At 46.8% G+C, this 23,669-nt stretch overlaps 2 protein-coding genes across 3 annotated transcripts; both read left to right on the top strand.

The window, feature by feature from the left end:
- The first annotated feature begins 571 nt into the window (after window positions 1-571).
- LOC138662613 (isocitrate dehydrogenase [NAD] subunit gamma, mitochondrial-like) lies at window positions 572-15,655 on the top strand. Its single transcript, XM_069748435.1, has 11 exons — window positions 572-718; window positions 1,416-1,531; window positions 1,630-1,690; window positions 3,555-3,687; window positions 5,988-6,121; window positions 6,191-6,293; window positions 6,606-6,752; window positions 12,813-12,907; window positions 13,011-13,071; window positions 14,214-14,316; window positions 15,301-15,655. The coding sequence occupies exons 1-10, from the start codon at window positions 660-662 to the stop codon at window positions 14,313-14,315; spliced, it is 1,011 nt and encodes a 336-aa protein (XP_069604536.1). The 5' UTR covers window positions 572-659; the 3' UTR covers window position 14,316; window positions 15,301-15,655.
- A 134-nt stretch (window positions 15,656-15,789) lies between these two features.
- LOC138662614 (uncharacterized) lies at window positions 15,790-23,357 on the top strand. Of its 2 annotated transcripts, XM_069748437.1 has the most exons (6): window positions 15,790-19,608; window positions 20,468-20,531; window positions 20,616-20,702; window positions 20,864-21,059; window positions 21,207-21,366; window positions 22,275-23,357. In XM_069748437.1, the coding sequence occupies exons 2-6, from the start codon at window positions 20,484-20,486 to the stop codon at window positions 22,783-22,785; spliced, it is 1,002 nt and encodes a 333-aa protein (XP_069604538.1). In that variant the 5' UTR covers window positions 15,790-19,608; window positions 20,468-20,483; the 3' UTR covers window positions 22,786-23,357. The 2 variants fall into 2 exon arrangements, with proteins under 2 accessions (XP_069604538.1, XP_069604537.1); XM_069748436.1 differs by having other exon boundaries at window positions 15,790-20,531.
- Window positions 23,358-23,669: the final 312 nt, after the last annotated feature.

Consider the following 23,669-nt stretch of genomic DNA (forward strand, 5'->3'; position numbering starts at 1 on the left):
CACGCATATTGGAGACAGGATTTCATAAAATCCCCTCCACTATGCGATAACATCTGGACGCTGCGCATTGAACGCTGAGGTTGTACGCAACATCTAATCCGGATGTAATCCTGAATGGGAAACATACCCTAAATGTGTGGTTGGTGATGTATGAGGTGTCAGGAGATGGCAAAGTTTTTAGCCAAGGGGCCGTCCGGTGACCGTCTGTCACGTATCCGAATGCCTTTTCATTTGGCACCTACAAGTGGTCGTCGTCTCGAGTCCCCGTTATATACGTCTCTGACTGTGTCTTTTTTTTTTTTCTCTGTCTCTTAACAGCAACCCATGATAGTAAGTATGCGCCCCCCCGAGTGTGTGTTTGTGCTTTCTATGTCTGTCGTACCCCCGTTGTCTGTAGTGTTACTTGTTTTCTGACGTCATCCTTTGCCAGGCATGTTTCCTTCCTTCTCTAACACTGTCGTCATAGCTGTGTCCCATCAAAATAATCATTGGTGGAGGTGCTGGGAGACAAATAATCTTATTTAAAGGACTTGTTCAGGCAATGATGGCGGACTGGGTGTCGGACTTTCCTCCATCGCTCTTACAATATATAACTTTTTTTCCTTTGTGTCTTGTTCCAGCCGCCTCCTGCAAAGTATGGAGGAAGACACACCGTGACGATGATCCCCGGAGACGGCATCGGCCAGGAGCTTTCCCTGCACGTTAAAGAGATTTTCAGGTGAGGTTCGTCCTTTGTCCCGATGTCTTAAGGAGTTTTCCGGTTCTTCAACCCCTTTTGCACCACAAACTATTTTCTTTTTCGCGCCTTCGTTTTTTTTATTTTTTTTTATCCTCTTTCTTCCAAGAATCATAACTTTTTCTATTTTTTTTTTTTTTTTTCTGATCTCGAGGACTTGTTTTTATGAGTCAACTTGTAGTTTTATAAAACCATAAAAAAGTTATTAAAAAGTTTTAAAAATTATGAGGGCAAACCCATAAGTTCACATCACCCTTCCCTTTTAAACTAGAGATATTAAAAAAACAATACACAGGTGTCAACGCCGCATTCCGAAAAGTCCGATCTATTAAAATAATTAACCCAATCAGTAAACACTATAAACAAAATAAATTCAAGAACGCCAACATTGTTATGTTTTTTTTTTTGGTCACCACGATTCCTCAAAATAAGATTTATAGATCTGGGAAGAAGGGGAGGGAAAACAATGGAAACACAAAATTGGAAATTGGTTGTGGCATGATGGGGTTAAACAGCCGTGATCAGAGCCATCACTGGTCGCTGCTGTTATGGGAAGATGCCGGCTGTACAGCACAGCCACCCCAGCCCTGTATAGCGCGCTCAGCTCCATACACCCGCTGTCCTCCTAAGGATAAGTGTACAGGATGGGAAGACCCCGTAACGCAGCCCCTTGTTACAGACACGCCTGTGTGCCGGTGGATTTCGAGGTGGTGAATGTGAACTCCACCACAACAGACGAAGACGACATCCAGAACGCCATAACCGCCATCCGGAGGAACAGGGTGGCTCTTAAAGGTACGGCGCTCTTCTATAGAGTTTCCTGCAGGTTCGTATCTTTGCATTGTTTTCACTCGTGCTGATAATTATTGCACCTTTCTGTTTTTTATGGTCAGGTAACATTGAGACGAACCACAACATGCCGCCATCTCACCGCTCTCGGAACAACCTGCTCCGGTAAGTGACTGCGGGGGAGATCTTCAGTAAGGACTCGGGTGTGGGACGATTATGGCCTTTACACAAAATACCGTATGGAACGGTTACATGGATCTGACCATGGACCTCAGGGAAACGCTACAGACGTTCTGGGTACACAGATCTGCCCAGTGCTAAATGTGCGTTTCCAGGGTTGTAGATTTTCTAAATTCTGTTTGCGGGACATGGTAATGAGGGCGGCCATATTTACTGCGATGCTATAGGCGGTATTTACAGAGATGATTTTTCAGCAGCTACATAGGCCTGGAGGTGTTCATTGACTTCTATGAGAGAGTGTTGTGGACATGCTCTCCAATCTGTGCAGAGAGGAGGAGGTGAGCTGCGACATCACCTATTATGAATGGTGGATCCTGTGTTATCTACTGTATATAGAGGTGTTATCAGTCATTGTACAGGAGGGGGAGGTGAGCTGACGTCACCTATTATGAATGGTGGATCCTGTGTTATCTACTGTATATAGAGGTGTTATCAGTCATTGTACAGGAGGAGGAGGTGAGCTGTGATATCACCTATTATGAATGGTGGATCCTGTGTTATCTACTGTATATAGAGGTGTTATCAGTCATTGTACAGGAGGGGGAGGTGAGCTGACGTCACCTATTATGAATGGTGGATCCTGTGTTATCTACTGTATATAGAGGTGTTATCAGTCATTGTACAGGAGGAGGAGGTGAGCTGACGTCACCTATTATGAATGGTGGATCCTGTGTTATCTACTGTATATAGAGGTGTTATCAGTCATTGTACAGGAGGAGGAGGTGAGCTGGGATATCACCTATGTAGAGATGTTATTAGTCATTGGGTGATTTATTTCATTTTTTAGGTCACCATCTATAAAAAAAATTGAGATTTTGCAGTTTTCACTTTAGCCAGTAAGTTTAAAATTGGACTTCAACCTTTTGTTCTGTAGAAATCCTTTTTCAGCAGTCTCATTATCATCGCAGACAGGATCCGGCACCCCTGCCGATCAGCTGATCAGCGGGGGGTGTCGGAGCCCAGCCAATCAGACATTGATGCCCTTTCCTTAAGATCATCAATTTAAAAGTAGTGAACAACTTATCTTACATAAAGGTAGGTAATGTCCTCAATACATAACGGGTTGTCATGTGAAAAAGAAATGATGTCCTCTCCACAGGATAGGTGTTAACTCACCGATTGATGGGGGTCCAACCGCTGGGACCCACATGAATTGGCAGAAGTGGGCAAATTTATCCTTGTTAGACTGGAGCAGGAGTGCTCATGCTGGACCATCGCTCCATTTATACCCTATGGAGCTGTGGAGCGCTGCGCTCGGCTTTTACCCGCAGCCCCATAGACAATGAATGTAATGGCCTTCGGGGGCGGTGTTAGTTTGTAGTTAGGAAGTTGGGGGGGGGGGGGGGGTCTTGTTTGCTAGACAGGAAGTGGGGGGGAGGGGGCTTTTCCTATATTCCTGATGTACTGTCTGTCTGTGTACAGGCACAATAGAGCATGGCTTTCAGTCACTAGACTGGTAGGAGCAATGCACACTGGGAATTGAGGGGAAAGCTAGTCCTAGCACCTGTAGTACTGGGAGAATGCTCATGAAGAATAATTTTGTACTCAAAATAGTTAATGGTAGCCTACAGAGCTTGATAATTGGGATCACTCCTAGACATAGACCAGTATGTGAACCAATAGCAGTTTTTCCTTGTCACAGAGGATGGGGGCAGTAAGGCCGAGCATTTCTATAGGTTCTATATGAAATTACAAGTTGCGCTTTAAAGCCTTCCAATATGTGTAGGGTGCATTGTTCTGTCACCCTCTCATTCCTCTATAATTCTGGTGCTTTGCTCTCATTTTTCAGTACCAGCTTAGATCTTTACGCCAATGTGATCCACTGTCAGAGCTTGCCTGGTGTGCAGACCCGGCATAAGGACATCGACATCCTGATCGTGCGGGAGAATACGGAGGGAGAGTACAGCAGCCTGGAGCATGAGGTGAGGGACTGACTGCAGCCGGGTAGGAGGGAGAGTACAGCAGCCTGGAGCATGAGGTGAGGGACTGACTGCGGCCGGGGAGGAGGGAGAGTACAGCAGCCTGGAGCATGAGGTGAGGGACTGACTGCAGCCGGGTAGGAGGGAGAGTACAGCAGCCTGGAGCATGAGGTGAGGGACTGACTGCGGCCGGGGAGGAGGGAGAGTACAGCAGCCTGGAGCATGAGGTGAGGGACTGACTGCAGCCGGGTAGGAGGGAGAGTACAGCAGCCTGGAGCATGAGATGAGGGACTGACTGCAGCTGGGGAGGAGGGAGAGTACAGCAGCCTGGAGCATGAGGTGAGGGACTGACTGCGGCCAGGGAGGAGGGAGAGTACAGCAGCCTGGAGCATGAGGTGAGGGACTGACTGCGGCCGGGTAGGAGGGAGAGTACAGCAGCCTGGAGCATGAGGTGAGGGACTGACTGCAGCTGGGGAGGAGGGAGAATACAGCAGCCTGGAGCATGAGGTGAGGGACTGACTGCGGCCGGGGAGGAGGGAGAGTACAGCAGCCTGGAACATGAGGTGAGGGACTGACTGCGGCCGGGGAGGAGGGAGAGTACAGCAGCCTGGAGCATGAGGTGAGGGACTGACTGCGGCCGGGGAGGAGGGAGAGTACAGCAGCCTGGAGCATGAGGTGAGGGACTGACTGCGGCCGGGGAGGAGGGAGAGTACAGCAGCCTGGAGCATGAGATGAGGGACTGACTGCGGCCGGGGAGGAGGGAGAGTACAGCAGCCTGGAGCATGAGGTGAGGGACTGACTGCGGCCGGGGAGGAGGGAGAGTACAGCAGCCTGGAGCATGAGGTGAGGGACTGACTGCGGCTGGGGAGGAGGGAGAGTACAGCAGCCTGGAGCATGAGATGAGGGACTGACTGCGGCCGGGGAGGAGGGAGAGTACAGCAGCCTGGAGCATGAGGTGAGGGACTGACTGCGGCCGGGGAGGAGGGAGAGTACAGCAGCCTGGAGCATGAGGTGAGGGACTGACTGCGGCCGGGGAGGAGGGAGAGTACAGCAGCCTGGAGCATGAGGTGAGGGACTGACTGCAGCTGGGGAGGAGGGAGAGTACAGCAGTCTGGAGCATGAGGTGAGGGACTGACTGCAGCTGGGGAGGAGGGAGAGTACAGCAGCCTGGAGCATGAGGTGAGGGACTGACTGCAGCCAGGGAGGAGGGAGAATTACACTTTTACCTTTTGTTTTATCAAAACCCAGTTCATCTTTTAGAGTAAGCGGAGAAATTTAACCTCTTCATGAACAGGCATTTTTATTCCTTTTTTCCGCTTTTATTTTTCTTTCCCCTTCTGCCAAGAGCAATAATTTTGGTGTATTGTTTTTAGTGTTCATTGTGCGTTAAGGGGGTTGTTGACTACTCAGAGACCCCCTTCTCAATCCCTAAGCATCCCCCAAATAAAATGACACCTATAGTTTCCTCCGGTGTCGGCAGCATTCTGGGGTTACTTACAGTATGGGTTCACAGATACCGCTTGTTTTGTGTCTTTTTGTTTTTTATCAAAGGGTTGTAAATCGACGGTGTATTGTTTTTTAGTCCTCTTAGCGGATTGTCTGATCGCTTGTTCTTTATAGTGCAATACCATGGCTCCACAGGAGTAGAGTCGAGCGAATTTCTTCGGGTCCCCGCTTATTTGGCAAGCTATAGCGCGTGTTGATAAAGCTTCAGAGGGAATCCGGATACATGGAGCGCTACGGCTGATCAGCGCCGCAGCTGCATGTGTCGCGGCTGTGTCTGTCACAGCAGAAGCATGGAGAGGCCAATACACAGGCTCTCCATGCATGTGCTGTGATAGTGACTAGTGACACAGCTGCGGCGCCGATCAGCCGGCACGCTCCATGTATCCAGATTCCCTCTGAAGCTTATTCAGCAGGCGCTATAGCTTGCCGAATAAGCGGGAACCCAAAGAGATCAGCTCAGCTCTACACAGGAGTACCAACATGGCTTCTTCAGAGGCCATCAACAGCCCTTTCTGACTGCCAAGACAACTTGTCGGCACCAGCGATGTTTGTACAGAAAGGCGTGCCTCCTAGACCAGGAGCCAGATAAGATCTCTGAGGTTAGAGGCAGCTACCGGCTGTGTAACACAGTGTGTATCTACCAGGAATGGAGCTGGCTCAGTCTGATCCGTAGCCAGGCACCCATCATAGGACCTACCAATCCGTCCATGCCGGGGAGTGTAAAGCGTATGAATGATGGCACAATACAAGGCTCGCCTTCGTGAAGCATGACCTACATGTGTCCTCATACATTACAGAGCGTGTCCGGAGTTGTGGAGAGCCTAAAGATCATCACCCGTACTAACTCGCTGCGCATTGCCGACTATGCTTTCAAACTGGCCCGGGAGAAAGGACGAAAGAAGATCACGGCCGTGCACAAGGCCAACATCATGTAGGTTATGGCATGGGCAGTCTGCATTCTGCTCACAGGGCACTTCTAACTTCTCCAATGTCTCTGCAGGAAACTGGGGGACGGTCTGTTCCTCCAATGCTGCAAGGAGGTCGCTTCCGGTTACCCCGATATCACCTTTGAGAGTATGATCGTTGACAACACCACAATGCAGGTAAACATGGTGACATCCATCCAGTGCTTTCAGGGCAGGTTTGGTCTGGTCTGATGTATCTCTGATGTGGGGTAGTTACATCAGATTAATATTCCCCCAATGGGCCATTCATTGCCAAAGAGACCATAGTGAACCCCCAGTAATCAGATGGATGGGATGTGGCACCACCTTCCTGGTACCCTGATGGACCCCCCCTTTCCTGGCCTTTAGGGAGCAGTATAATGAGCACCAGCTTTTCCGGCATTATTAGGGCATCTAATACCCTCTTTCACCCACATTTACTATTTATGCACTTTTTTTTTTTTTTTGCAGCTTGTGTCCAACCCCCAGCAGTTCGATGTTATGGTGATGCCCAACCTGTACGGGAACATAGTTAATAACGTCTGCGCTGGGCTTGTCGGTGGCCCCGGTCTTGTTCCGGGGGCGAACTATGGCAGCGTGTATGCTGTATTCGAAACAGTAAGATGCTAATTAGTAATCTAATCAGATTTTTTTTTTTAAGGAGTATGCCATAAATATTATGTAGGTGAGGCCTTTCCCTATTGGGAGAACAGGCAGTACTCTGACCATCTTTATAGGGTTCTCACAAAATGTCAGTGGGGAGATGCCCTTTCACACTACTAGAGATGGGCGAACCTGAACAGTAAAGTTCGGTTTCTGTACTAAACACCTACTGTACGGGTACGGACACCAAACATGGACTTCACCAGGAAGTCTGTGTTACTGTTCAAGTTCAGCACCACGAACATTGGATGTTTGGAGTGCTGTCATGTGCATGACAGCGCAGAAAATGCTGCTTCTGACCGGCGGTAAAATCAGTAATGACCAACTGAGCCCGCAGCTCTGATCGGAGGTAAAAGGTTTACCTCCAGTCACTGGCATCGGTTGATGGGACTAGTGCTGATGGCAGTATTCATCAGCTGGTGCCTGCACTCTAAAAAAATAAATAAATAAATAATTAAATTTAAGAAAAACAAAAGGCGTGGGTTTCCCTGTATTTTTGATAACCATCCAGGCAAAACTCACAGCTGAGGGCTGCAACCCTCAGCTTCAGCAAGGCTGGTTATCAAGAATAGAAGGGTCCCCAAGCGATTTTTTTTTTTTTTTTTTTTTTTTTTTTTAATTATTTAAATAAAAAAACGGTGGGTGGTCCCCTCTCCTTTTTTGCCGGCCAAGCTAAAACAGACAGCTGGGGGCTGGTATTCTCAGGTTGGTAAGGGGCCATGGATATTGCTGCCCAGCCTAAAAATAGCAGCCTGCAGCCGCCCAGAAAAGACACATCTATTAGATGCGCAAATTCTTGCTCTTTACCTGACTCTTCCCACTTGCCCTGTAGCGGTGGCAAGTGGGGTTCATATTTGTTGGGTTGATGTCACCAGACAATACAAAGGTGACATCAAGCCCATAGATTACTAATGGAGACGTGTCTATAAGAGAAGAAAGGATTCCAGCTCCGAGCTGGAATCCTTTCTTCTAAAGTTGCCAGCGTTGGCAGTAACGCTATTTCCGTGCTCGGACTGACTCCTAAACCACAGCGAATGAGATCTGCAAGGGTGAGCTGAAACAAAAACTTTTCCTTGTATATTCAGGCGTCTATAAAACACCTATTCATTACTAATCCTGTAGTTATTTGATAAATGAAGACACAACCAGAATAAAGTATTTTATTAGAAATAAAACAAAACACATCCTTTTTTATTAAAAAATAGCAAACACAGTTTTACTCACCTAATGGCCATTCCATTGAAGCCATTGTCTCCTGTAATAAAGCAAAAATAAAAAAACAACAATATCCCTCACCTGTCTGACGTTCTGTCCCACGCCGTAATCCATGTCTGGGGGATAACCAGTTTTCAACCTGGACGATGCCAAGATGCGACTGTTCAGGCTGAGAATCACTGAGGAATGAGCTGCTTCGAAAACAGCATCAGTGACTAGCGGTGACGTCATCGAGGTTACCTCCGGTCACTGAAGCTGCGTGGGATGGATGGATGAAGGATGGATGGATGTGTGGCTGTAATTCATAGTGTCCCATGCCGTTATCCATTTGTGCTACAAGAAAAGTGACATCATGCAACTGTTCATGCTGAGAAGCAAGGAAGAATGAGCTGCAGCGAGCACGCCCCTGAACTATGGTGAACACTGCTAGCACAATTAGAAAAAGGTCTCATGGTGTAGGGGTGAGTTCACCACAATTCAGCATGAGAAATTTCTCCCAGGGAACTTCGGTGAACTCACAGCTGCACGGCGAGACTTTTCCTTACTGTGCGAGCGATGATGTCACCGAGGTCCCCACAGTTCATTGGCCCAGCTGGGAACACAGCATCAGTGACTTGCGGTACCCTCGATGAGGTCACTGACGCTGCGCTCCCAGCAGCTCATTCATCAGTGATTTTCAGCCTGGACGGTCGCATCTTGGCACCATTCAGGTTGAAAACTGTTCATCCCCAGACATGGATTATGGCGTGGGACAGAACGACAGACAGGTGAGGGATATGGTTGTTTTTTATTTTTGTTTTATTACAGCAGACGAGGGCTTGGATGGAATGGGCATTAGGTGAGCATAACTGTGTTTTTGTTTTTAAATAAGAGTAAAAGTGTGTTTATCTACTATATAATTGTCTAAGGGTCACTTCCGTCTTTCTGTTTGTCTGTAACGGAAATCCCAAGTCGCTGATTGGTTGCGGCAAAACAGCCACGACCAATCAGTGGCACAGTCCGGCGACGAAATGGCCGCCCCTCCCCTACTGCCCTGCCGTCAGTGCCCGCTCCATACTCCCCTCCAGTCAGTGGTCACACAGGGTTAATGGCAGCTTTAACGGACCGCGATATACTGCGGTGTAACGCACTCCGTTAACGCTGCTATTAACCCTGTGTGACCAACTTTTTACTAATGATGCTGCCTATGCAGCATCAATAGTAAAAAGATTAAAAAGATCTAATGTTAAAAATAATTTAAAAAATAAAAAATCATTATATACTCAACTTCCGGCGCCTTTCCCGCTCCTCACGACTCTCCGGTGACCGGTCCGTGCATTGCGGTCTCGCGAGATGATGACGTAGCGGTCTCGCGAGACCGCTACGTCATCATCTCGCGAGACCGCAATGCACTCTTGGGACCGGAGCGTCGCGAGGAGCGTCGGTAAAAACGCCTGGGCTGGATCAGGGGGGCCTATGGAGGGTGAGTATATAACTATTTTTTTATTTTAATTCTTCTTTTTAACAGGGATATGGTGCCCACATTACTATATACTACGTGGGCTGTGCTATATACTATGTGGCTGTGCACTACATACATATTCTAGAATACCCGATGCGTTAGAATCGGGCCACCATCTAGTGTCAAATAAAAGACTTTATTCTTGTTGTGTGTTTATTTATTTAAATAATTAAACATTGTGTGGACCCCTCTATTGATAACAAACCTTGCTAACTGTGGTGGAATATGTGTATATATATTATATATATCTATATGTGTGTAGTGACCAGTGATAATGTAGCATCTGTCCTGAAGGCCAGTGGCACCTAGGTGTTAATATGTACTTCCTTGGGAAGAGTAAAGGTACCGTCACACATAACGATATCATTAACGATATTGTTGCTTTTTGTGACGTAGCAACGATATCGTTAAGGAAATCGTTATGTGTGACAGCAACCAACGATCAGGCCCCTGCTGGGAGATCGTTGGTCGCTGAGGAAAGTCCAGAACTTTATTTCGTCGCTGGACTTCCCGCTGACATCGCTGGATTGGCGTGTGTGACACCGATCCAGCGATGTCTTCACTGGTAACCAGGGTAAACATCGGGTTACTAAGCGCAGGGCCACGCTTAGTAACCCGATATTTACCCTGGTTACCAGCGTAAACATTAAAAAAACAAACACTACATACTTATCTTCAGCTGTCTGTCCTCCGGCGCTCTGCTTCTCTGCCCTCCTCCTGCATCCTGTGTCAGCGCCAGCCAGCCGGAAAGCACAGCGGTGACGTCACCGCTCTGCTTTCCGGCTGACCGGCGCTGACAGTGCTGAGGAGAGCACAGCGCCGGAGGACAGACATGGAATGTAAGTATGTATGTAATGTTTGGTAACCAGGGTAAACATCGGGTTACTAAGCACGGCCCTGCGCTTAGTAACCCGATGTTTACCCTGGTTACCGGGGACATCGGGATCGTTGGTCGCTGGAGAGCTGTCTGTGTGACAGCTCTCCAGCGACCAAACAGCGACGCTGCAGCGATCGACATCGTTGTCGGTATCGCTGCAGCGTCGCTTAGTGTGACTGTACCGTAAGAATTCTGTCTCCAGATCTCACTAGGGGGTCTGGCTAAGGCCAAAGAACAAAAGGAACACTTGACACCTCTGAGGTCTTGGAGGGGAGATGCTAATTGGGAAGGTATCCCTGGGAACCATTTCACACGTGTCACAGGGGAAAATAATATATATTCATTAGTAGCGCGGCCGTGGCCCAATCAAACAGGCAGCAGTTATGATATTGGCCTGAGGGGCCGGTCTAGAAACCTGACCTCAGACCAAAGTTATAAATTTAGGCTGCAGACAGAGAATGGTGTTCACATGTGAGGGCAGCCTGAAAAACTGATGTGTTCCACAACTACATTCACCCCCCCTCAGGGAGCAGAAAGCAGACTACAAGTTAGATGATTTCTGTAAGTTTTCTCCTGTTTATTTGATACTGTTTTGCATAAGTTGTATGTCTTTTTATTATCATATTTTTATACCTTTTTCGTATTGTAAGCATTGAACCTTTTTCTATTAAAGTATAAACTTTAGTAAGTTGAACCTTGAATGTTCTAAAAAATCCATAGCCTAGAGGTGTGTGAGCCTTATGAGTGATAAACATATTTTGATTAGTTATTTCTGGGACTCATCGCCCGTGTATTCGATGAGTGGTGGCAGCGCGTATGAGCGGGTGTGTGGCCTGGGTCGGTGTGTGATTTATGCTCCCATTACAGCATAGGACAGAGGTTGAATGCTGGACTGAGAGTGGTGTTGTGAATTCTGTTATCGAACTCCCTCCTGTGGTCATGAATGGTACTTCGGCGAGTTCTGTCCATGGACTCCCTCTGGTGGCTGTGAGTGGAGCTGCTGCTTCTGAGGTTCCTTCCACAGGTGATTTAGTTTATTCTTTGGCTGGCTGCTCTATTTAACTCCACTCAGATCGTTACTCTATGCCAGCTGTCAATGTTCTAGTACTGGTTCAGTTCGGTCTTGGATCTTTCTGGTGACCTGTCTACTCCAGCAGAAGCTAAGTCCCTGCCAGTTTATTATTTGTTCATTGTTTTCTTGTCCAGCTTGCTATCATGATTTTGCCTTGCTAGCTGGAAGCTCTGGGATGCAGAGTGGCACCTCCGCACCGTGAGTCGGTGCGGAGGTCTTTTGGCACACTCTGCGTGGTCTTTTTGTAGTTTTTTGTGCTGACCGCAAAGATACCTTTCCTATCCTCTGTCTGTTTAGTAAGTCTGGCCTCCCTTTGCTGAAACCTGTTTCATTTCTGTGTTTGTGACTTTCATCTTAACTCAGTCAATATATGTGGGGGGCTTCCTTTACCTTTGGGGAATTTCTCTGAGGCAAGGTAGGCTTTATTTTCTATCTCTAGGGCTAGTTAGCTCTTAGGCTGTGAAGAGGCGTCTAGGGAGAGTCAGGAACGCTCCACGGCTATTTCTAGTGTGTGTGATAGGATTAGGGGTTGCGGTCAGCAGAGCTCCCACTTCCCAGAACTTGTCCTTTGTTAGTTTAACCATCAGGTCTTTTCGGGTGCTCCTAACCACCAGGTCCATAACAGAGTGGGGAGAGATTAACCCTTGCAGGCACAACCCCAAGTCACGTGTGAGAGCAGGCACGTGACGAATAAGTGACGCCACGGAGCAGCGATCAGTGACACTAACGCTGACAGCTGATGGTTGCAGCCCCCAGCTGTCAGTTTTGCCTGGCTTGTTATCAGAAATACAGGAGAACGCGCACCGTTTTTTAAATTTATTTGGAGTGCATGTTACGGCTGATGAATGCTCCCATCAGCCGCCGCCTGCTTTTGCTGTTATTAGCAGCAGCCGGTAAAGGCTGATGGGAGCAGTAGTCCCATCAGCCAACACCAGTGACCGGAGGTAAACTTTCTATCTCCAATAAAAGCTGCAGGCTCACATTGTCATTTGACATCGTGGGAACCACGGTAGTCTGACTGGGGGTAATGATTTTACCACTGATCAGAAGCCAGCATAGCAAACACTGGATGTTTGTGCCCCCCATTCAAGTGAAGGGATCCCGGTACTGTTCTGGTACCCACACCCAAACTTTTTTTTTAACTGTTCAGCCTAACCCCCCGGATCCCAACACTTAGGGGTCTGCCCATCTCTACAAACGAAGCTTCCATGGAAGTCTAGTAGCTGAGCCATGGTTCATTGGGTCCAACCCCATGAAATGGGCACCCTTAGAGCACTGGAGCCCAAAGCAACAATCGCCTGGTATCTGAATTTCTGCATCACAAATCTCCCTGACTCCTTTATCTTTTAGGCAACCAGGAATACTGGGAAGAGCATAGCCAACAAGAACATTGCCAACCCCACTGCGATGCTGCTGGCCAGCTGCATGATGTTGGACCATCTAAAGTACGAGCGGCGCCTCACTAATCCTCCTGTCTGTATACTGTATACACTGATCGGTTCTGTAGTTGGCGTATAGGGTGTGATGAAGCTTCTCTTGTTTTTGCAGGTTGCACAGTTACGCGGCCTCCATTCGTAAGGCTATCCTGGGCAGTATGAATGAGCATCGGGTAAGTTCAGCAGGTCCTTGGCCCTGCACCAGGTGGACCACACCGTGCGACCCCCTATAACTGACCACTGCCTCTTGCCCAGCAGCCATCACCATGACCCTACACATACAGCTACTTCTCACTAAATTAGAATATTATTAAAAAGTGAATTTATTTCAGTTCTTCAATACAAAACGTGAAACTCATATATAGAGTCAGTACAGACAGACTGATCTATTTCAAGTGTTTATTTCTGTTAATGTTGATGATTATGGCTTACAGCCAATGAAAACCCAAAAGTCATTATCTCAGTAAATTAGAATAATTAACATAAAACACGTGTAAAGGCTTCCTAATTGTTTAGAAAGGTCCCTTAGTCTGTTTCAGTAGCTCCACAATCATGGGGTAGACTGCTGACTTGACAGATGTCCAGAAGGCAGTGATTGACACAGTCCACAAGGAGGGTAAACCACAAAAGGCCATTGCTAAAGACATCGGCTGTTCAGAGTGCTGTATCCAAGAATATTAATGGAAAGGGGAGTGGAATGAAAAAGTGTGGTAGAAAAAGGTGCACAAGCAACTGGGATAACTGCAGCCTTGAAAGGAAGAGGAAGATGATACACCAGACCCAACAATGCAGACGAGCTGAAGGCTGCTATCAAAGCAACCTGGGCTTCCATAACCCCTCAGCAATGCCACAGGCTGATCGCCTCCATGCCACGCCGCATTGATGCAGTAATTGATGCACAGTGAGCCCCGACCAAGTATTGAGTGCATTTACTGAACATACTTTTCAGTAGGCCAACATTTCGGATTTTAAAATCATTTTTCAAGCTGGTGTTATAAAGTATTCTAATTTACTGAGATAATGACTTTTGGGTTTTCATTGGCTGTAAGCCATAATCATCAACATTAACAGAAATAAACACGTGAAGATCACAGTTTGTAATGACTCTATATAAGTTTCACTTTTTCTATTTAAGGACTGAAATAAATTAACTTTTTGATATTCTAATTTAGTGAGAAGCACCTGTACAAAGATGGCAGCCATTTCCCCATTACAGACTATATCACATGCAGAATACAAGCTGCTGTTAGTGGCAGGAGGTTGGATCTTTGCATTTTCGGAAGCGGTGTATGGATTGCTTCTCTTTTCGTGACAGATGCACACTCCAGATATTGGGGGTCAGGGTACCACCTCAGAAGTGGTCCAGTCCATTTGCCGGCAGATTATTGTGAAAAATGGCCGTGCAGTCACTGTTTGAGGTAAGGTGACATTTTGTGATGTTTGCCCTGTAATGTGTTTATCGATTTATGTCACTTCGACAATATAATGTTTTAAATTAAAAGTAGTGGCCTTTTAGAGCGGTCTTCAGCACCCGGCACTGGGAAACAGCGCTAACAGTATCGCTGCTTCTCAGGTGCCAGGATGTGTGGTACTGATGCGGCACATGGTTGCCACAAGTATTGCACACGGACACAGATATGTCTGGTACCGGTAATATCAAGATGTGTGAAATCGGCCTAAAGAACAACTCTGTGCAGCTCAGAAGTTAGAGGGGTATTATCGGGCACGTTAACCTATTCCCGCTATGCAGTGTACTATTACATTGTACAGATTTTACAGTTCTTGTGGACTGGTGTAATAGTACGGCATGTTTAATAATATAATTATACATTTAATAAAGGCTTTTGTTGTGGGGAGGTAAAAAAAAAAAAAAAAAAAAAAAGTTTTCCCCAAAATTCAAATTTATTTGAAAAAATATATTAATAATTTTTAAGGTTGCTAATACACAAGTCCATTGACTTCAACCTATAATATATAAAAGTTTCTACGTATATCAAAATTAAAAAAAAAAAAAAAAAACTCAGTAAGTGCAATAAGCTAAATAACAAATGATTGGTTTCATAGCGCATTCACTTGAGGACTTGCCAGTTTTTGCTCTTATTTTATTCCAACTACTCCCCTGACTATTCTGTTTTTGTTGTTTTTAAATCCGCCATATGCGTACAGAGATATGCACCTTCACATTACTTTTCATTTTAAGAGTCTTTACTCGGGGGCGGTGGCTCGCAGGATCCTCAGGAGCGTGTCTTTAGGTCGCTGTACATTATCCTGAGAGCCACGCCCCCAAAGAACATAAAAGTACAGATCTCTGGGACTGTATTGCAGGTTTGGCCACTCTTGTGACAGACGTTAAGGTTCCAGGATATCTTCCTTACGTGAGATGATAATATTGTGTGTTCCAGGTGCCATGGCCTCCTCCACCATTGCTGGTGCCTGCTCCTGTCACAGCCCTCAGCTCCTCGCAGAACATAGGTGTGAGATCTTCTGGTATACTTTCGGCACTTGCACTCCAGCGTTCTGTATTTGATGCCTACGGCAGCGTTCACACCAGCCTGTTTCTTGTCTGTGGGCAGCAGATCTCACACTGACCGATGTTCATCATCGCAGCATGCACTGTTTCTACAGCAAGCAGCTATCATTAGTCTGAGCCCAGCCTTCATCTGTATGTTCTTGGGTCATTGTGTGTACTCTGCTCTGACGTGTGTGAGCTTCATTTACTCTTGTGTTCCCAATTCAATAAAAGATTGATAAACCAGATTCTGCCCTCTTTTATGGAGGAACTTTTATATATGGCTCCATGCTTCTGGAGTAGTAACGCCGTCCTGCAGCATTTTCCCACAATACTCAGAATATTTATTCCTTTGTAGAAACAGTGCCACTCTTGCTTGGTGACGGTGTTTGGAATTGCAGGTCAGCCCCATTGTAGTTGGTGGAGTGAAACTTCAGTACAGGACCCAACCCAACAACCAGGGATTGCATATGGGGGGGAGGGCGGAATGGGCCTTTAAAATTTCAGACACTTTTTTGGGGGACACATTTGAGCGGCCAGGTTCCAGATGACCACCACAGTCACGTTGCAGCCCTATCACAGGTGTCACGTGTCTTTAAAGAGAACCTGTCATCACGATTTAACCTGTAAAGGTATGGCCATAAGGGCTGTTGTTATGATTTAATGGATACCTGTAGGGGGGAAATCTGTAGCCTGGTTCTTGTTTAATTCCCCTTAGAAGTTTTGGTACAATAGCCTCTTCGTACACCGGCCAGGACTGTCTGTAGAGTTTTCGGCTCTGCTATGACCTCTCCACGCTTGTGCACATTCATATCCCGGCGTTCTCCAGCAAAATGGCGCATGCTCAGATTAATCTTCGGCGGTCTCCAGCAAAATAGTGTCAATGGTTACGCATGCGCAGATTGGGATCTCGGCACAATGACAATGAGTTCTCGATCTGCGCAGGCGCCGCCATTCTGGTGGAGACCGTAAGGTTGATCTGAGCATGCTTTGCTTCCAGCACCATTTTGCTGAAGAACGTCGGGACATGAATGTGCGGAAGCACCGCCCGAGGAAAATTTAAAACACCAAGGTTACTTACTGGTAGCCGGTTTTTCCGGAGCCCATGACGGCACACCTGAGAGAGGGATCCGCCCAGTCGGGACAGGAAACCTACTGAAATAAAAGGGCGGTACCTCTCCCTCGCTTCATTTGGTTTTCAGAGCATGAGAGGCCCCCTTGGTTAGTACACATGGCAATCTACCACCACATCATAATAAAAACAAAAAACACCCAGCTAAAAGTGCGCACCAAAGGGTGAAAAAAAAAGAAGGGAGGGAATATACAGATGCTTTCATGGGCTCTGGAAAAACCGGCTACCAGTAAGTAACCTTGGTGTTTTCCCGTCTCCCATGACAGCACACCTGAGAGATTTTTGGAGAAAGAAACACCTTAGGGAGGGACCACCGCTTGTAGCACCGTTCTACCAAAGGTAAGGTCAGTTGAGGAGGATAGATCTAGTCCGGTAGTGTCTAAAGAAGGTAGACGGTGAGGACCAGGTAGCGGCCTTACAAATTTGATCAATCGATACCTCTGCTTTTTCTGCCCAGGAAGTAGCCACAGCTCTGGTGGAGTGAGCCTTGATGCCTTCAGGGATCGGGGCACCACGAGAAGCATAGGATAAGGAAATGGCCTCCCTAATCCACCTAGCAATAGTACCCTTGGATACCCCATATCCCTTCCTGCTACTCTGGAAAGCTACAAATAAGGACTGATCCTTCCTCCACTGACTAGTCAAAGATCTGTACTGCAAAATAGCTCTTCTTACATCCAGTGTATGAAATATCTCTTCCCCTGGGTTCTTGGGATTATCACAAAAAGAGATTAACACAATTTCCTGGCTTCTATGGAACTTGAGTACTACTTTCGGCAGATATGCCGGATCTGGTCTGAGTACTACTCTGTCATCAAATATCTGCGTGTAAGGAGGGGAAATAGATAGGGCTTGCAAGTCACTCACCCTACAGGCTGATGTCAACGCCACCAGAAGTACTGTCTTAAGAGTTAGTATTTTTATTGATGATTCCTGCAAAGGTTCAAATGGATCACTAGTTAGAGCCTCTAACACCAGATTCAAATCCCATGGAGGAACCCTCTGAATTACCACGGGTCTAGACCTACTACAAGATTTTATAAAGCGGGACACCCATCTATCGGAGGCCAGATTACAATTACCGTATTTTTCGGACTACAAGATGCACTTTTTCCCCCCCAAAAAAGGGGGGAAAATGGGGGGTGCGTCCAATAGTCGCAATGCAGGCTTACCGTGGCGGCAGAGGTACAGCGGCAGAGGTGGCGCAGTAAGCGGGGTCCCTTTCTCCGGTGAGGTGATGCAGCAGCCCGGTATGCAGCAGAGCCGGGTGAATCCTGTTGTTATCGGTGGTGGCGGCCATTTCTCCTTCGCCTCATTGGGGGACACAGACCGTGGGTGTATGCTGCTGCCACCAGGAGGCTGACACTAAGTAATACAAAGAAAGTTAGCTCCTCCCCTGCAGTATACACCCTCCTGCTGGCCCCCAGCTAACCAGTTCTGGGTCTGCTATTCAGACCCAAAGAACTCTTTTTACTTTAACCTTTTACAACGGACGAAGGGGGCGACGGATTCTTTCATGTTCCGATCTCCCCCGAACCAACAACAGGCGAGCACGGGAGTTTCACCTCTCCGTATCCTCTCCTGCGACGTAGGAAGCCACTGCCTGAGCTGATTTTAGGGGCGACGGGCCCCTTGAAGGGCACCGATCTCCCCCCTCCCTTATCAGACGAGCACTGGAGTTTCTCCTTCAGTATCCTCTTCTGCAGCCAGGCCTATTGCCGGACATGCAGCCCTGCCCACCAGGTTTTACCCTCGGCTGTACAGAGGCACCTTTCAGTGTGGCGTCCGAGCAGCCCCCACTGCACCACCACTATTAAGAGCGGATGGTACAAGGAGGCGGACGGTTCCTCTCCACCTCCCTGCTAAAGGAACGATGGATTGAGGACTTTTCTTATCCCTGCACCATCCAAACAGCAGCAACAGCACAGGATCTTTTCTCAACCTCTGACCTGCTGAACAAAGCTGCATACTGGGGTAAGTGCTGGGACTCGAGCGGTTGGAGGGCTCTGCGCATCTGGCGGTTTATTCCCTCGTTCGGCGCCGGCTGGCTTCAAAAATTTAGCCCCCGGCTTCGGGTTTGTGTAGGCCGCAACCCGGAACTCTTCAGGCTCCGCCCCCCTATTCAGGCGCCTCTCATTCAGGACGAGAGCTCTATTCTCGGCGGCCATCTTCATCCTCCTGCCATTTCCGGACACGAGCTCATCCGGAAGTGGCTGCTGCATCGCACCGGCGGTACTCAGCGCTGAACTCAGCGCTATTCCAGACGGGGGACTCAGAATCTCGGTGAGGAGAATCCTCCCTCCGCACCCCTCCCCCGCACGCACCCCGGCAGCATAAAGGGACTAGCGTTCCCTCTTTTTTAATACTTAACACCTGCAATCTCTGGTTGTCCAGCAGCCTCTGGTCTTAAAGGCACAGGTCTTAAGGGTACATGACCGCATTCCCTGGCCTTAAAGACACATGCCCCTTATAGGTACATGTCCAGCTTTCCCTGGCTTTAACACATGACCAGCATCCCCTGGTCTTAAAGGTTCCCTAGTTTTTAAAAAGGGGCACATTACCAGCATTCTCTGCTCTTTAAGGCTACGTTCACATTAGCGTCATGCGACGCAGCGTCGTCGACGCACGGCAACGCATGCGTCATTCGCCCCTATCTTTATCATTGGGGACGCATGCGTTGCGTTGTCGTGCGTTTTCGGTAAAACGCACGACGCATGCGTCGTTTCACAGCACCTGGGTGGCGTCGGAGACGCTACATGTAGCATTTTTGTAGCGTCAAAAAAACGCGCGCGTCGCACTTGCGTCGCTCGTGCGTCGTCAATGCGTTATAATTTCCCATTGAAACGTATTGACGACGCACTTGCGTCGTGGGTGTGCGTTTTGCGTGCGTTGTGCGACGCATGCGTCGTTAGATAAAAAGAAACAAAAAAGTGTCTAGACAGTGCAAACAGTGAGAAAAACATCCCCCATATATAAAGAAAATGTTGGATTGTTTGTCACTTCTGCTGCAGGCTACACTACAGAGTACATCTACTCCTACTACAGTCTTTTCATCCGCTGTCCAGAGATGTAAGTATAGAATGATTCTCTGCATTTTCTACATGTTTTTTAAAATTATTATTGCAAGTTGTGTTTTATATTCTGCACTGTGGTTAAAGATATTGTGGTATTTTTAGTCTGGTTGTGATGTATGGCGTTGTATAGGATGGCGTTTCATTGTCTGCGGCCTTGATTATTGTTCTTTCCAGGATAGATTTTTCGTTTCCATTTTTTGGTTTGGTGGTGTTTTTTTGAATTCAGTTGTGATGTTTTATTCTTGCGTTATATGATGGCGTTTAATAGTCTCCGGCCCTGTCGGTTTTATATTAAAGTATGGTAGTATAGAATGATTCTGCGCCCTTTTATTACATTTATTAATTTTTTATTGCAAGATGTGTATTATGTTCAGCACTGTGGTTGTGTAAAGACATTGTTGTAAGTTTTCTGGTTGAGATGTATGGCGTTGTATGGCCTTTTATTGTCTCTGTCCCTGTCGGTTTTATTGTAAAGTACGTTGTGTTATTAATGTTTATGCCCTTAATTTTTGGGTGTTGTTGTTACTTACAAAAAAAAAATTGTGTTTTTTGTGTTGCTCCGTTCATTCTGTACTTTAAAAAAAAAAAAAAAAAAAAAACTTTTTTGTGATTACTACATAGGGTCTGTTGTAGATTAGTTTTCTTATCTTTAGGCTTTTGTACTCTGGCATTGGGTTGTCTCTGCCATTGTTTCTTTAATCTAATCAATGTGGCAGTGTTGTTTGCTCAGCGTTAGTTCAGTTGGAGTGCAATGTTCTTTGTGGTTTAAATGACTTTTTTTTTTTTTTTTATTTATTTATTGCTGGATTGTGCATAGGAGCATAGTATCAATGTTATTTTGTTCTTTATTTCAGATTTGCATTATTAGTCATGGCCAGCGGCAGTGATTCCAGCAATACCCCACCGCTGAGGAGTCCGGTGAGTCCATGATCTACTATTGCTTACTATATTCGCTGTCATTTGTAGATGGGTCACTCAACTTTTTGGTAAACTATTTTGCAGGCTTCTTCAAGTGAGGAGGAGAACCAGGAGGAAGAGAGGGAGCAGCAGCAGGGACCACGGGGCCAAGCTGTGGTTGCAGGACGGAGCGTAAGTATTTCTTTCAAACCTATAATTTTTTTATTTTTTTATTTTTTGCGGGTATGGGGGGTGGTGGGAGGTTGTGGTGTTGTGTGTAGTAGGTGGCGGTGGAGGAGGTAGGGACAATTTTTTTTATCTTTCAAACATTAATATTTTCTATTTTTTTTTAGGTTTCACAACGGGCCCTGGATGAGCCACTTAATATCGACCTTATGGTGGCATCAATAGAAGCACGGGGCCCGTTGTGGGACAGCCGTGACCCCCAGCACGCGGACCAGGGCATATTGCGGCGTCTGTGGTTGGAGGTGGCACAATTGCTGTGGGATGGCTTCGACAGCGCTTCACCAAAGGCCAAAACTAGTTTACGTAAGTATTTCCAAAATGCTGCTGTGACCCATCATGCCAGGATTACACAACCGTCTGTGATGTCTTCTATTGGGATTGCACACGGTTGCGTAATCGTTTTCAATATATTATCTAAAACCTTTTTTATTTTTTATTTTTAATACACAGTTAAACAATTGAAGACCAGATGGCGCTCCATGAAGGACCGCTTCCGGAGGGGCCTGAAAAAGGAGGGACAGACTCGTAGTGGTGCTGCCGCTTCAAGGACCTCGGTGTACAAGTATAACCGTATACTGCAGTTCTTGCGACCGGTCCTTGAAAGCAGAGAGTAAGTATAGTACCTATGCACACACCTAGTTTTTACAACATGCATATTCACATACTACATTCCAGCCACGTTGCTTATTGCCCAGCCATTTATTTTGGCAAGTCCCAAGTATAGAAATGAAGAAAAAAAGGCAAGTTCACCGAGGTGTGAAAAGTAAAAAATACATACTTTTATCCACTTCAATCATAAGCAGAGGATGAAACATCAGCACAATGCAATAGACACTATCTACGCGTTTCAGGTGACAGGGAACATCAGACCTGAAACGCGTAGATAGTGTTTTTATTGTATTGTGCAGATGTTTCATCCTCTGCTTTTGATTAAAGTGAATTTTGTTTTTACTTTTCACACCTCGTTGACCTTGAATTTGTAATTCATTTCTGGTCTTCTCACACTTGACACAGCGGCTCCCTTCTGGGATTACTGCAATGGTGAGCTTGACTTTTAGCAGTTTCACTAAAATCTGAAGTATACATAAAAATAGTAGATTGTCCAAGCCCAGCCAATATTTCATAGTGGAGTAGTATATTGCCCATCCAGGTGTATCCACGATTTTTTATACACAAAAAAGTAAAATATAATAGATACGGCATACATTCTACTGCAAGGCAGGTTATGTTCCCATGGTTGCTCAGCTCGCAGGACCTGTGATGACGTCTCGGTCACATGACCGTGACGTCATGGCAGTTCCAACGTAAGCATAATTGTCTGGCATTGCAAACCACAACCTTGGTTGACTATTTAGAAATAAATAAATACCTTTTTTTTAATATTGATGGTGCATATGCAGTGTCAATATTAAAAATAGTTTAATATTTATGGCGGCAATGGATACCTGGCGGTAAAGTTTAATGACGCATGTGAAATGTGATATTTTGTATACTAATGGTTTCCTTATGTTTTCACAGAACACACAGCAGCACCCGCGAGACTGTCCGACCCTCTGGAGCGGTCCTTTGTGAAGCGCCATCTGAACTGTCGCAGCCATCCCACAGCGAGAGCAGGTCTGCACCAACACAATCTGGCGAACCGGCAGCCGGTCCATCAGATGTTCCCCTGGCCGAGGCCTCTGGCGTTCCTTCCTTTGGGTCTTCCCGACAGCGTCAGCGGGCCTCGGACAGGGCGCCCATGTCCGAATTTTTACATCTGAGCACCGTATTTCAGAATGGTTTCAAGGCGCTGTGCGATAAAATGTGCAATATCGAACGGCGTCTTGAAAACATCGAAACGGATCTCTCGAGGCCGGCCAAACATTTTTTTTTACTGCCATTCACAACGGCATGGTTGAACATCTTACGCCGGAACTCCAGATTTCGTTCATGCAGGGCTGCAACAATTTATATGTCAGTGCTCTGCAGCAGGCTCGGGTCATGCAGTCAGCGACAAATATGCCCGCAGTACCATCGCTGGCTGCCATGACTCCGACTCCTGCTGCAGAGCACCACCACAGAGCTCCGCGTGCTGAGGGCCACCGCCACCACAGAACAGAGCCCCAAAGTTCTGAGCCTGACAGGCCTTCAAGGGGACACAGACAGGGTGCCGACCCACACCCAGAGGGAGAGAGGAGGAAAAAGAAGAAGAAGCGAACGACGACAACAACAACCACTACGTCCTTGGCTATGGCTGCTCCCCTAAGTACCACCAGAAAACACCCCGGGTCGACCCGGAGCACACCAAGTACCCAGGCTGGGTCTACACGGAGCACACCCAGTACCCAGCCTGGGTCAACGAGGAGTACACCATCAACACAGCCTGGGTCGAGCCGGAGTAGCCAGCCAAGGACACTGGTCGTCCCTCCTCCTCCCTCACCTCCTTCTTTGCTTATCTCACCACCATCCACTTCCTGGATTGATGTCGGCATCCCGTCTAGTGTGATAGAGTATGCTGCTTCCTCCCCCTCGTCCTCCTCCTCCTCGGTCTCCTTTACACCCCAAAAAACTGTGGGATATGAATCCCCTTTAGTTGCGGATATTGGTACCCCATAAAAACATTTTCCCCAATTTTATTTTTGTACCCTAAATAAATTTGTTATATTTTTTCAAAAAAAATTTGGTTTTTATTGTCTCAAATAAAGTTTGCACCAAATCACACCTTGCGCCGTACACACAAATCTTGTCTTTGTAACACCTGATGTGCAATGTGTGACAATATTGTATCACTTTTTTATTTCCTTTTTTTATAGGGCTGTCGCTCATTGTACTCAGATGTTACAAACACAAACAGCATTGCTCAATATGTCAAGTTTTTAACAATGTACCATCACACAACGATTTCAGTATAGATAAAGTTGGTTTCTTATGTGT

Source organism: Ranitomeya imitator, chromosome 2 (assembly GCF_032444005.1).
Source record: "Ranitomeya imitator isolate aRanImi1 chromosome 2, aRanImi1.pri, whole genome shotgun sequence".
NCBI lineage: Eukaryota > Metazoa > Chordata > Amphibia > Anura > Dendrobatidae > Ranitomeya > Ranitomeya imitator.

What these genes read in the sequence shown, in the direction of transcription:
- LOC138662614 (XM_069748436.1), top strand. Translation starts at nt 20,484, where the DNA reads ATGGCCAGCGGCAGTGATTCCAGCAATACCCCACCGCTGAGGAGTCCG. An exon ending in CTGTGGTTGCAGGACGGAGC is followed by an intron (nt 20,703 to 20,863) that starts GTAAGTATTTCT and finishes ATTTTTTTTTAG; the next exon opens with GTTTCACAACGGGCCCTGGA. An exon ending in AAAGGCCAAAACTAGTTTAC is followed by an intron (nt 21,060 to 21,206) that starts GTAAGTATTTCC and finishes TTTAATACACAG; the next exon opens with TTAAACAATTGAAGACCAGA.
- LOC138662613 (XM_069748435.1), top strand. Translation starts at nt 660, where the DNA reads ATGATCCCCGGAGACGGCATCGGCCAGGAGCTTTCCCTGCACGTTAAA. An exon ending in TTGACAACACCACAATGCAG is followed by an intron (nt 6,294 to 6,605) that starts GTAAACATGGTG and finishes TTTTTTTTGCAG; the next exon opens with CTTGTGTCCAACCCCCAGCA. An exon ending in TGTATGCTGTATTCGAAACA is followed by an intron (nt 6,753 to 12,812) that starts GTAAGATGCTAA and finishes TTTATCTTTTAG; the next exon opens with GCAACCAGGAATACTGGGAA.